Source organism: Sceloporus undulatus, chromosome 2 (assembly GCF_019175285.1).
Source record: "Sceloporus undulatus isolate JIND9_A2432 ecotype Alabama chromosome 2, SceUnd_v1.1, whole genome shotgun sequence".
Lineage (NCBI taxonomy): Eukaryota > Metazoa > Chordata > Lepidosauria > Squamata > Phrynosomatidae > Sceloporus > Sceloporus undulatus.
Window position 1 is genome coordinate 14,120,367 of NC_056523.1, and position 14,478 is coordinate 14,134,844.

The window sequence follows — 14,478 nt, forward strand, 5'->3', positions numbered from 1 at the left end:
TATATATATATAATTCACCTTTATTTATAAAGCACTGTAAATTTACACAGCGCTGCACATCCAATCTTTTTAATTGGACGGTTCCCTGCCTTCAGGCTTACAATCTAAAAAGACACATATATACATACATACATACATACATATATATAAAACTCTCAGACAAATGTGTGTGTACACATAAAAAGGCATCACACTTTTGGCTGTACCACTATGTCTATATATATAAAAGTATGTATGTATGTATGTATTTATGTGTGTGCATACATATATACATACACACACACACACATATACAGATGGTGCATACCCCTTTCGTAAGTGGCTTAAGGCAGCAAATCTCGCAATATACCGCGCTAAATAGTGACCTTATTCTTCACCCCCGGAAGTTAAAAATGTTGCACCCCGTTCAGAGCCCCACAGAGCATGCGCAAAGCCGCCGATGCGCATCGGCGAACACACATTGTATTGGGCTGGTGTGGTGATCCAATCTGCACTGGCCTCGCTTTGCGTGAATACACATTGGCCGATGCGCAAGACCTCGATCCGGAAGGCCGCCCAGGTGTGGATGAACGATGCGATATGACGCGAATACGAATCAGCCAATGGGAACTGACGCTCAAAAAGCCCCCGTGTGGTAAGGTCCCTGGAGTCTTCACTGGGGAGTGAATGGGAGTGGAGGAAGCCGCCATGCTTTCTCCTCCTCCTCGTGCTCTAGAAAGAAAGAAAGGAGGAAAGAAGGGAGGAAAGAAAGAATCAAGGAAGTGAAGAATGAAAGAAAGAAGGGAGGGAGGGGGGTAGAAGGAAGAAAAGAAAGAAAAAGAAGGGAGGGAGGGAAGAAGGAAGCAGCGAAAGGAGTAAGAGAATAAAGAAAGAAACAAGGAATTAAGAAGAAAGGGAGGGAAGAAAGAAAGAAAGAGGAAGGAGGGAGGGAGGGAGCAGGGAAAGGAAGAAAAGAGGGAGAAAAGAGAGAAGCAAGAAAATAAAGAAGGAAGGAAGGAAGGAAGGAAAGATGCAAGGAAAGGAAGAAGGAAAGGAGGTAGTGAGTGAGTGAGGGGATGCCTGCCCCTTAGTAGGGTGACCAGACTTTTCCTACTTTTCTTGGACATGTCCCCCTCTCGGCCTTCCACAACATCCTCCATTTTGAACATGGCTAAGAAGTATGGATTTACATTTATATGCTTCCAGCTTTTATTTGGTCATATTCTCCATTTTGCTTGAATGTCCTACATTTCACTGCCCTAAACCTGTTGGCGGCCCGAACAACCTAGCCGACCTTAATTTCGGCCCCTGCCTCCTTCCAAGTTGGGCAGCCCTGATCTAAAACGTTAATAATAATAATAACAACAATAACAACATTTATTTGTATTCTGCTTTTTTCCGAAGGAATCAAAGCAGATTCCAACAGTATAAATAAAACATCAAACAATTAAAAATTACAATTAAAAACCCCCAAGACCCCAACCCTCCCCCTAATCATAAAAACAATGATCGACTCATTAAAAAAAGATTAAACATCAAAGAATTTAAAACTATCCAATAGGAATACATTAAAATTTTGGGCAGATTAGCGGAAGAAACAAATCTTCCTCTAGAGGAGGGGGTACAGGGAGGGTGATGGTATCAAACAATTTTGGTATCAGTAGCAATAGAGGTGCCAATAATAATTTACACCTTTAACATTTTATTAATTAATTTCCCCTATCCTTATACCATGTTTTCCATATTTCTGAATGATTTCCATATTTATTCTCCACATTTCTTTCCAATACATTGATACAGACGTCCATTCCTTTGCTATATTAGTTCTTGGATTTTCTTTAATCATCTTTGTTAGTATCTCCATTTCTCTCATTTCATATATTTTCTCTCATTTCATATATATTCCTCAACTTGTTGCACATCTTCTTGTTTCCAATATTTTGCTAGAATTGTTCTAGCTGCCATTTTAAAATAAAACACTATCTTCCCTAATTTCGTTTGTCTTTCGGTAAGATAGCTATCATATTTAGTAAATAAAATTCCATACATGCGATAAATGGAATGTTAAATATCTGCATTATTTCTATATGTATACTTCTCCAGAATTTCTTTACTTTTTCATATGTCCATCACATACGTAGCATGGATCCTACTGCTGACTGGCATTTCCAGCATTTACTATTTCCCAATTTGTAAATTTTATTTAATTTCTGTGGCGTGAGGTACCATCTGTTAGCAACTTTAAATTCTTTCAAATCTTGTGAAGCTGTGAACTTATTAGTCCTTATCCATGCCTTTCCCCCACATCTCAAGGGAAATTGTATGTCTGAAATCTTGTGTCCGAAATCTTGTGCTCATCTTGTCATAAGTTCTTTTATTAGTTCAGTTTCCAATTTCCTTGATAATAATAAACTGTATATTTTAGAAATTTTTCCTTTATCTTTTCCCCAGAGAATTTTATTCATCCCATTCAAATTTTCTTCAAACCCTTCATTTGCAAAATATTCAGGGTACTTCTTCCTGTTAAGTTGGAGATATCGAAGCCACTGTATCTTTATGTTGTCATTGTATAGTGCTTCTCTTGATTTTAAATTAAAATTTCCATTTTTATATTTGATTAATAGATTTTTATATGTTAACCAAACTCCTGTGTCTGCCCTTTTTTTTAAAAAAAAAGCTCTCAGTGTGCCACTTTGGTATTTTCAAATAAAAATTATCTTTAATTTGTTTCCAAATTTCAATAAAGCTCGTCAACTGGTTATCAAAGTCTTTCTTCACTTTAATCTTTAATCTTGCCAAAGAAAAGCATGAAAGCCAAAATTTAAATGTTCTCCTTTCAAGTTCAACAGTTTTTTATTCTTTAATTTTATCTGATCTTGGATCCACAACATCACCCACGCATGGTAACATAATTTTAAATGGGGCAGTGTACATCCTCCCCTTTGTTTCTTTTCCTTTAATATACTCCATTTAATTCTAGCTTCTTTTCCTTGCCACAAGAATTTTCTTATTTCTCTGTTCCATTCTGTAAAAGGGGTTTCTCTATCAGTTATTGGTGAATTCAAAATAAATGAATAAATTTAGGTAACACTTCATTTTATTACCTAATTCTTCTCAATAAAGATAATTTCAATTTATTCCAACATTATAAATCTTTTTGAATTTCTTGCCAAGTTAATCTATAATTGGTATTAAATAAATCAATATTTTGACTTGTAAGCCATATGCCTCTTTCCTCTTTTGCACTCAGCCAATTTTTTATGCCATTTTCTTCTAGTTTGGTCAATTTTTTTTGGTTAACATCCATGTTTTGTCTGAGTTCATTTTAAGGCCTGCATATTTCCTAAAGATTTTAATTTTGCTCCCTGGAGACCCCCTATTAAAAAAATGCTTGTTCCAAAAGTGGAACAATATTTTTTGCTCTGAAATAAACTCTGGGTAGTAGGTACAGAGTGTTTTTCCACTATACAATTGTCCCTCCGTTTTCATGGGGAATCTGTTCCAGAACTACCACCCCCCACAAAAATGGAATTTTGCACATGTTCAAACCTCCTTGGCTTGAATGGCCACGCGCACCATTTTAAGCCTCACCACTTGCCAGTCCACGAAGGGCCGTGACCACAGGTGTGAAGTACGCAAAAATGGAGGGAGGACTATATTTGGAAAGCCCCTAGGGTCCTCAAAGTCAAAATGAAATTTTGCAATTAAATAAATTGCCTCAAAGTTAAGGAGCAGGTGGAGTGGGGTGTGTGGCCCTCCAAGGTCTCCTGGGGTGCTAATGCGTCCCCCCCAGCCTTCCACAGTTTCCCACCCCTGGCATAGATAGTAAGGCAGAACATCATGTAGGAGAAGAGAACAAGAGACACGCAAGAGGAAGTGTAAACATGTCTAGTGGCATCACTAGGGTTGGTGACACTGGTATACTAACTCATGGTATTCCCCCCTATTAACCTCTTCCCATACTACACTGGTAGAATTCAAAGCTATAGCCCTGTTAGTCTGTAAGATCAGTATGTAAAGAGATCTTGCTGCACCTTTGAGACTCACTGAGAGAAAGAAGTTGGCAGCATGGCCTTTCCTAGACTTAAATCTACTTCCTTAGATGCACTGGGTGCTACCAAATTACAATACCATACAGGATGATGAAGGCCCAGAAGAACTGTTGAAGAGAAGAATATTGAAAAAAGGAAGCGAGAGGAAGGAACAAGAAGAATTAGGCCTATTGGACTTGAGAGCATCTCTGACTGAGCAAAAGAAGAGAGAAGAAGCAGCAAAAACAAAGCAGTGGCAGAGATCTGGGAAGGAAAATGATGAGAGTAAATAATTAACAAATGTTAAATGCAGTGAAATATAGGAGAATAAATGTTCAATTATCTCAAAAAAATATTAATGCAGATATGTCTCCAGAAAATTCAGATTACAGAAACATTTATTAAATCACACAAATCTAGGTGCACCTTTGGAACAGAGTTAATGAAATTGGGTTGGTTAATGTATGTGAAATCAAACTTGATGCCAAAACTAATTTTATCAGATAATAAAGGTGGGCATGTAATTGAAGAAATAAATACAGTATGGTGCTAAAATGGTATACTGTATATGCCCTGGTTGATGAAAAATATACATTTTGTAAAGAATTAAAGAAGAAGAGAAGGTAATACAACTATGTAGGAGACTTTAATGGTGTGGTAGAATCACACTTAGATAAACATTTGGATTCGAAGAGGGCCTCGGTGGGGGCAGGGGGGCCCCGGGGAGGCCAGTTGCCTTCGCTGGGGCACTCCAAGAGGGCCCCGGCAATGGCAAAAGGGCCTCCCAGAGGCCCTCTGCCGCCACTGGAGCCCTCTTGGAGGGCCCCAGTGACGGAAAAAGGACCGGCAAAGAGGACGCCTCCAGCGCTTTCTGCCAGTCCTCTTTTTGACGGGGCCCCTGGGGCCGGCAGGGGGCCGCACAAGATGGGGAAGGCTGGCCCAACGTAGCGGTGGCGCCCACCCTGGCATCGGGGCCAGCCCCTCGGAGGTGGAAGCTCCACCCGGCACAGCACCCCGCCCCCAAGGGTGGAAGCTCCACCCCCGGCTTCGCCCCCCCGTTCCCTGAGGGACCGCAACCCGGCCCAGCTCAAAACACCTGGGTTTGTGTGTTGGACTATGACTCTGGAGGCCAGAGTTCGATTTCTGGCTCGGCCATGAAACCCACTGAGTGACCTCAGGGGAAGGCAATGGCAAACCTCTGAACAAATCTTGCCAAGAAAACCCCATTATAAGTTTGCCTTAGGGCCACCATAAGTCAGAGATTACTTGAAGGCACACAACACACAAAGAGATTTTAAATGAAGCCACAGCTCTGAGTTTGCAAGAGCCAGGAAGGTCTGTTGATAACAGAATTACTTAGGGATCTCCTATTCATAGGGTCTCCATATGTCAAAGCAACTTGACAGCATTAATGTGACCTAAGACTGCTCTGTAAAAGAGGAAGACTGCTATATGAGGGATAGGGATGGATAGATTCAATCTAGGAAGGCATGGGGAAAATAGGGGCAGCTCAGATCAGAGAGGGAGGGAAGGAAATTGATTGGGAGAATGAACCCCTCTCCTGGGAGGAGGGATGAAGATGAGATGGTTGGACTAGGGAAAATTGGGAAGCAGCCAGAAACTGCTGCTCCAGACTCTTTGCTTCAGGATGTCACAAGACTGCTCCATGTGAGTTGGGGGCAAGTGACTAATATCCTAGTAAGAAAACTCAGTAACATTTTCCCATAAACCCAGGGGTATATGTCTTTGATTCTTGTGCTATAAAGGGCTTCATGAGGCATATTCTCAAACAACTCAAATATTAGAGAGACAGGGATGGAGCATGTACATAACTCAGTGGCGTCATTCAAATCCCCAAGGAAGAATGGATAAATTCAACTGAATCACTAGTAGAGACTTCATGTTTTCTGTGCATTTGAAACTTGATCAGACACTTCCCAATTTTTTTTACCTTTTTTCTGTTGAAGTCCAGATTTCAGAGTGCCTAGAAAGAGAAAGAGAGACTCAGCACAACATGGGGAAACAAAATCCAGGTGGAAACAATATAGACAGTACAGCTGAGATCCCACATCCAAACGATCTAGCCTACCATTACCCTCACAGAGTTATGCCTCATTCACGTTGCACCATTAGAGAATTGTAACACATTCATAATCAATGTGCACTGTTGTATTGATGCACAATCTACAACCATGCAGGGACAATCAATGCACAATAGGCCACAGTGTTCAATGTTCAATGCGCAGTTAGCAGTTTCCATGGCAGTATGTCAGTAGAAACTTTGGGTGTGCATATAAAAAGGAGTGTAAAAAAAAAAAGACTGAATGGGCCAGTCCTGCCTTGTTCATAGTGGAAGGAGAGAAAGGACAGGGGAAGTCAACCCTGCCTCTACCATTGCTTGGTATGTTTGAATGCTCCATAGTTAAGATTGCTTTATAAAAATGCTGTATCATATGAGTATTTCCACGAAGGAAAGCTTCCTTGAAATGTCAGATTCCCTAACCCTTGGACCAGTCATAGGTCACACACACAAGCACATGGACCCACAGACACCCTCTCTTCCTTTGGAATTGCTGCTCAATAAAGTTGCCAGGTGAGAGAAAGTACAAGGCTTCTACCCCTTTAATGATAGCGTAGAAGAGGGATTTCAGCAGGGATTGTTTGCTTTTTCTTTCCTTTTCTCTCTCTTTCCCTCCCTAATTCATATAATAAACTAAACCATTACAATGATTAGCATGTTAAACTAGACAATTACAATCCCAACGCTCTCCCACCCACTCCCTTTAAATTTCCCTCCCAAGGGCAGATGTTTAGTACTCTTTTTATTTTCTCTGAAGCATCTGAGACCAATGAACTTTGTTCTTTCTGATCTTTCTTTTCATTTCTTCTTGTTTCTCTAATTCTGTCTGACTCTTCCAAGTCCTCCTCTTGATATGTTGCTACTGCTTCTTCCGGATCTTCATTTTTCCCTGCATTTTCCCTTTCCTTACTTCTCTGCATGATTCCTAGTTCTTTCTTGTTTTTTCTACAAATTATTTTGCTTTTTCTATAATATCAACGTTCTATCTTTCTTTCTTGTAGGTAAAGTTTCCACCATCTAATTTGTTCCAGCCAAAGAACAACTTCCTTCTTATCAAGATTTTTACTAAGAAACTATAGTCCTTCCTTTTCCTTAGTCAAGGGTCTGGGAAATGGTTCACCAGTGCTGGAGGAGCATTGGTCAAGTACAGAGGTACCCTGAGGACACGGGGTTGTTGGGCCTGGAGAGGGGTCGCCGAGTGGGGGCAAACCCCTTGCCAGCATTCCCCAGTGACAGAGAACATGCTGGGTCCTCGCCAGCGATCTCCTGTCACCCCATGTGTCTGGCACTGGACTGGGCTGGGGTTCATCCATCAACAGGTGTGTTGGTCAGTGTCATTATCCAGACTCATGCTTTGGGCCAATCAACGTTTGTCATCTGTAAACAATAAATCTGTAGCTTTTTGGGTTCCAAATGGTGATCTTGTGTTTACAGCTCCTTGCTTCATCACCCTTGCTATGCAATAAAACATTCAAGCATAAGTTTCTAACTTCTTTCACTTTCATGAGAAGATGTAGTGGCTTTTACCAGATTAAGCAGACTGGGATTCTTCCAGCCACCTTCCCTCCTTCCCAGGCAGCTGCCAAGCCCTGCATGACTCCACAAACCCGTTGCTCTGGCAGTGAGAAAGATATTTTCCCCGCCAGACTCTGCAAACATTTGTTTTCAAATGATGTTGTCATTATCCTGGCATTATCCAGTGAATAAAGGGGGAAAATCATGCCACATTAAATGCATGGTATTTTGCAGTGAATGAAAAGCAGTGCAATTTTGCCGCTTTATTCATGGGATAATGTCAGGATAATGCCGGCATCATGTGACATCATTTTAAAACAATCCTGCTATTGTGGGATATTCACGGGATTAATGGTAATTTATTCACAGGAGGTGGTGTTTCTTTCCGTGTAATAAAGTCCTAAGGTAATAGTATGTTGTTTGGAATATCATTCAACTCACTTCTTTTCCAGCACTAACTTGCCAAATGCCTTGGAGCCTTTCTTTTACCCTTTCAGACCAATGTAACTACATCTCATTTAAAAGTTCTGCAGATATTCTCTGTTACCTTTGAATTGCTTCATGATACCCTCCAGAAAGGGACTGATATCACAGAAGTCCCAGATCTTCCATTTCAGAGCTGGAGGAAAAGCCACAGGATTCTCAAACTCCTTCTTCACACACCTGGAGAAGAGAAAAACTAACATAGGCCCAAGACACACAACTGAAACTGCATGCTCTGGAACCCTAACAAGTATGCATAGTGCCATCTTTAAGTGGCGCCCTCCATACATGGTGCTCGTGCATGACGCAAGTGAGGTGCCGCATTCACACCGCTGGGCACTGCGCTTTTGTCTTGGATGTGTCCCAGTCTGCCAATGGTGACATTGTCCCTGCGTGCCCAAAAGAACCCGTTTTTTCCGGGTTCTTTTTAGTCTGGAGGGAGGCCATGCAGTTTGGCTGCTGCGGCTTCCCTCCAGTGGAAAACTGGGTGCCTCCAGTCCACCCCTTTGGGGCGGTCTGGAGAGCGCCATAGAATCATATGTTGGAAAGGGCCACATGAGCCATTGAGTTCAACTCCCTACTCAGTGCAGGACCTTTAGCTGAAGCATCCACAAACATTAGCTGTCCAACCTGGCATGGTAGGGGGCTGGACTGGATGGCCCTTGCGGTCTCTTTCAACTCCATGATTCTATGATTTTATGAACCTTTTTTTGAAGACGTCCATCATTTCTCTCACCATCTCTTAAGTGCAATATGTTGTTGTTATTGGCTGTCAACTTAGTTTTGACTTAGGATGAATCTATGAATAATAGACCTTCAAGATCCATGGTTATCAACTGCTCTGCTCAGGTCTTGGAAACTTTGGGTCATGGCTTCCTTGATTCAATCTATCCACCTGTAATGTAGTCCCTTTGTTTTTCTACTTCCTCTTCCTTTACCAAGGTCTTTTCCAATGTGTCACATTGACTCATGAAATCTTCAAAGCACAACAGCCTCAGTTTAGTCATCTAAAGAAAGTAATCTAAACAGTCATATGAGAGAAGCATTTTCCTTTCTTCTTGTAATGTTTCAATGTGTAAAAGGCATGAACTGTTAAAAGAAAAGAAGTATAATTGGGAACATGAATGGTTGACTTAATTTCCCCCAATTTCGGTATTACCCATTTTGCCTAAATCTGCTGTGTCACACACAGTACATTCTGCTATGACATGTATTTTTACAATTTGAATTTGCAATAACATGATTAATTATTAGAGGAACATTTTTCATCAAATAGACAAGGACCTCTAGAAATATATAGAGATTTTAAGACTAAAACAACATTAATTTGACACTTTCAGGGCAGCCAAGCTGTGGTGACCAGCAAGATCATCCCAAGAGCCCCAGGAATTTCCCCTAGATGCATCCTCAGGGGGAAGAGAGGTGGGTAAGGGGTTGGAAGAGGGCATCCAGCTTCACAGGCCTTTCCCAGAAACCACAGAAAGGATTCCAGTACTGGAGAACAGAAACAAGGAGGCAATTTGTGGATGTGACAGGAAAAACTGTGGATTCTCAGAGTATCTCTCTCAGCTTCTCAAAAGACTTCCCAAACTGGAAGGAAGTAGAATAAAAGAGTTGGATCTGACAGATTCTATTGTCCCACTGGAATGAAGGGGAGGGAAGCAAAAACAGAGAGAGAAAAGAAAACAAGAGGGAACAACTTCATTAAAGGTGACAAAGTGTCCCCACAATGCCTTCCCTGCTAGGCCTTAGGAGATTTTCAGATGGGCGAAAGTTCTCCAGCCCCTTCTCATTCATGGGACATTCACGGTGATGGAGTCCCCTTGGTTTTCTCTCTAGGCATGTGTCTCACTGACAAATCAGGGCTTTTATGGGAGAGGGATGGAGATGAACTTACCCCTGTAAGAAGCTTCCAATATTCTGTAAACAAAGGAAAGAAACCACTCAGGAAAGGCATTTGCATGGAGACCACTCTCATCTGTCTTCAAAAGTAGCATATCAAAGTAGCTTGAAAAATGTAGTCTCTAGACATTTCTATGTCCTCCAGAGAGATTCTATGATATGCTTGTGCTGAATGTTGTTCATTTCAATAGAGTTCGTTACTATCCACAATTTTCACTATCCACAGACAGTATGGAAATGCATCCCTTGCAGATGCAGAGAACCTGTATTTCTTTTTAGCAGGTTAAATGACAGAATGGATTGAACCCAAGCTTAGATGCTTTGTTTTAATCATCTGTTTCATTTCATGTAAAAAATAAACTCTAATAAATTTTGATTGTGGCCCATGCTTCCCAGTTCTCAGAGCCACAAGCAACATTACCTTAATCCTTACTCTGGGCAGCTAGCTAAACTTCCCCGAGAGAATGACATTGGCACAGCATTCTCGTCTACTCTGAACTATGCATTCAGAAACTGGCTGGATCCCATGCTTCTCTCATTTTCACACAGCTCTTGTTTAAAAGGAGAGAGAGAGAGAGAGAGAGAGAGACTTCAACAATGAAGTTGAAGGCTTTCATGGCCAGCATCCATGTTTTTTGTGGGTTTTTCGGGCTATGTGGCCATGTTCTAGAAGATTTTCTTCCTGATGTTTCGCCAGCATCTGTGGCTGGCATCTTCAGAGAATGCTTGCCTGGAAACAATGGCTCTATATATGCTGTGTGAGCCTGGGAATGCAGGAGTGATTTGCATGTGTATTGTTCTGTGCTGATGGCCGGCCTCAGCCTGGGAGGCTAATGCAAAAGAGGATTAATGTCTGCTAATTGGTGATCATTATCTGCTGGGAAAGCCCCTGACTCTGAATGGTTTCCCATTTGCATTTGCTGAGTCCTTATTTTGCTACTGCTGATTCTTCTGGCTGGCCCAGTCTGCAGTGTCTCTTGTGTTTCTTGATTCTTGTTTGCACACTGCGTTTGGTGGTCCCTATGTAGACTTGTCCGCAGATGCATGGTATGCGGTAAACTCCTGCGGCTGTGAGGGGGTTTCTCTGGTCCTTGGCTGAGCGAAACATTTGCTGGATTTTCTTCGTCGGTTTGTAAACCATTTGAAGGTTGTGCTTCCTCACCACTTTGTCTATTCTGTCTGTGACTCCTTGGATGTATGGTAAAAATACCTTCCCTTTGGGTGGCTGCTTGTCTTCACTTCTCTGGGTTTTCCTGGGCCTGACAGCCCTTCTGATGTCTGAGCTGTAATAGCCATTAGCCTGTAGAGCCCAGTCCAAGTGCTTCAGTTCATCTTCCAAGAAGTGGGGTTCGCAGATGCGTTTTGCTCAGTCTACCAGTGTTTTGATTGTGCTTCTTGTCCTGGGTGACAGTTGGAGTTCTTGTGCAAGTATTGGTCTGTATGTGTGGGTTTTCTGTATACTTTGTGTGCAAACAAGAATCAAGGAACACGAGAGACACTGCAGACTGGGCCGGCCAGAAAAATCAGCAGTACCAGAACATGCCACAAACCATCCTGGGCATAAAATATTGTTTGAAAACACTGACGTTCTGGACCATGCCAACCACTACCATGTCAGGATGCACAGGGAAGCCACTGAAATCCACAAACACCTGGACAATTTCAACTGGAAAGAAGAAACCCTTAAAGTGAACAAAATTTGGCTACCAGTCCTGAGGAATAGCAAAATAAGGACTCAGCAAATGCAAATAGGAAATCATTCAGAGTCAGCAGATAATGATCACCAATTAGCAGACATTAATCCTCTGTTGCATTAGCCTCCCAGCCTGAGGCCGGCCATCAGCACAGAACAATACACATGCAAATCACTCCTGCATTCCCAGGCTCACACAGGATATATAGAGCCATTTTTTCCAGGCAAGCATTCTCTGAAGATGTCAGCCACAGATGCTGGCGAAACGTCAGGAAGAACATCTTCTAGAACATGGCCACATAGCCCAAAAAACCCACAAAAAACCCACAGACTTCAACTATTTTGTACAGAGAAACCCAACTCCAATATTTCCTTGCTCTCTTTCCCATATGACAACTATGCTTTAAATCTCTGGAAGGCTGTCATGCAGAGCTTGTTTTCTGCTAGTCAAGAGACTAGAATACAAACCAATGATTTCAAGCTACAAGAAAAGAGATTTCGCTTAAAAATCATGAAGTACTTCTTTATTTTGAGGGCTGTTCAACAGTGAAATGAACTGCCTTGGAGGGTGGTGTCTGCCTTTGGAGGGCTTTTAGATAAGAGCTGAATAGACATCTTTCAGAAGTGCTGCAGTTGTGTTTTCCTGCATTGCGGAAGAAGGTTAGACTAGCTGGTGTTTGTGGCCCTTTCCAACTCTAAGGTCCTATGAATCTTAGGAAGTGTTTTCAAATAAAATCCTAATAACTTCTTGTTTTTATGTTGCAAGGTTCCACATCCCCAAAAGTAATGTTGCTGTTTGTAAGAGATTACTTCCATATTCTAGACAGGATGGAAGCTGTGCTAACACCAGGAGAACAGTGTTGTATGGGAAAGGTTGAGTCTTGAGTTGGAAACAGGACACTCCACCCAGTCCCTTCAGGACCAGGCCTTACCTGGAGGAGTTCAGGTGCTGGCTGCCGATGCTTCTCCTCCATCTTCTGGATGAGACCCTCAAGAGAGGAGAGTTCCTCTGAAAGTCTGGCCAGATGTTCCTCCCTTTTGGCTGAAATCTCCTTTTCCACTTCTTCCATCTGGGCCAGAAGAAGCTTCTCTTGTTCTCCCAGAAACTGGTGCATTTGTCTGAATGCAGCCACAATCTTTTCCTTCTCTCTTACTTTTTGCTCCTAAATTAGAATAAAGACAAGGAGACACAGGAGTGAGAGGCATGAAGAAATCTTTCTTTGGAGAATCAAGACGAGAATTGTCAACATTCTCTTGGAAAGGGTCTTGAGTCTTTTCACACAGGCCCTTATCACACATGAAACTGAAACTCCAATCCAGAGCCAATCCGAAGTGAAGGGGAAGCAGAGTCAATTCAAATTCATGGCAATTCACATGTGAAGAATGAAATTGTGGTCATTCCTGAGTCAAAGCAGAGCGAGTGCATATTAAATTACCACACCAGTATATACCATGCGGATTCACCAATGTCAGTTGGGATCCTTGCGCATGCTCAGTGGGGGTCTGAAAGCATCGTGAACCTTTGCACTTCCGAGATGAAGAAGGGGGCCACTTCCTGGTTCCAGTTTCATGTCAATGCTAGCATCACATGAATGATAGAGAATTTCACCTATCCCTACAATGCCCTCTGCTTCATCTGAATGTATCACCGGCAATATTATTATTACTATTATTATTATTTTGCAGTGAAATATTTTTATTAATAATAGTAATAATAATATTTCAATAATAATAATAATAATAATAATAATAATAATAAATTTCTTTAACTGCAAAATAATCAGTGTAGAAGTTGCAGGTTTACTTGGAAGAAAATCCTTTGGATCTGAAGGAGACCCATTTTGGAGGATTGCAGAAATGATCCGGTTTCCCTAAAGTACCTCCTCCCTGAATCCAATCCACTCTCCTTCCCTTTGTAACAGTTGCCTTCTCTTAGGTTGCATCTGCACTGGGGAAATAATCCAGTTTGACTCCATTTTAACTGTACTGGCTCAGTGCTATGGAAATCTGGGCACTGTAGTGTTGTGAGGCATTGAGTCTTCTCTGCCTGAGAGCTCTGGTGCCTCAGCAAACTAATAACTTCTTCTTCTTCTTCTTCTTCTTCTTCTTATTATTATTATTATTATTATTATTATTATTATTATTATTATTTTGCAGTGCCTTGTTCTCCTTTATTGTTATTATTATTATTATAGAAATATTATGCAGCCTCAGTTCTTGAAGTAGTACCGGAAGCAAAAAGAGCAAAATTGCAGCGCAGCATCATAGGAAATGTGGGACCTTGGAGGTTTGGGGCAGGGGTCGGCAACCCCCGGCCCGCGGGCCTGATGCAGCCCTAGCCCGGTCCTGCCGCTGCCTCCTCCACCTCCTCCTCCCCAGGCCGCACAGCCCTCCTCCTCCTCCTCCACCACGTGCGGGAGGAAGAGGAGGGCTACGCGGCCTAGGGCAGAGGAGGCAAAGGGGGAAGCCCCGCACCGCCCTCCCTGCCTCCCAGCACTGCCCACCTCCTTCTCCTCTGCCTCCTTCACCCCGCCCCCAGGCCGCGCAGGAAGAAGAGGAGAAGGAAGAGGAGGCAAAGGGGGAAGCCCCGCGCCGCCCTCCCTGCCTCCCCGGGCAATCCCGCGCTGCCCGCGCTGCCTCCCCGCGCCACCCACCTCCTTCTCCTCTGCCTCCTCCGCCCCGCCCCCAGGCCGCGCGGTGCATGGAGGAGGGGGGAAGAGGAGGAAGAGGAGGTGGGGGCAGCAGATGGAGGAAGAGGAAGAAAAGGAGGTGGGGGCAGCAGAAGGAGGAAGAGG

At 42.6% G+C, this 14,478-nt stretch overlaps 1 protein-coding gene across 1 annotated transcript in view; it reads right to left on the bottom strand.

The window, feature by feature from the left end:
- Positions 1-12,840, bottom strand: part of LOC121921995 (tripartite motif-containing protein 15-like) — a 21,170-nt gene extending 8,330 nt beyond the window's left edge. The window contains exons 1-4 of the mRNA XM_042450841.1: positions 12,616-12,840; positions 9,986-10,008; positions 8,153-8,268; positions 5,962-5,994 (exon numbers count right to left, since the gene is read on the bottom strand). Coding sequence (XP_042306775.1) covers positions 5,962-5,994; positions 8,153-8,268; positions 9,986-10,008; positions 12,616-12,798 — 355 coding nt within the window. The 5' untranslated portion in view covers positions 12,799-12,840. The remainder of the gene's footprint in view (positions 1-5,961; positions 5,995-8,152; positions 8,269-9,985; positions 10,009-12,615) is intronic.
- Between the last annotated feature and the right edge of the window lie 1,638 nt (positions 12,841-14,478).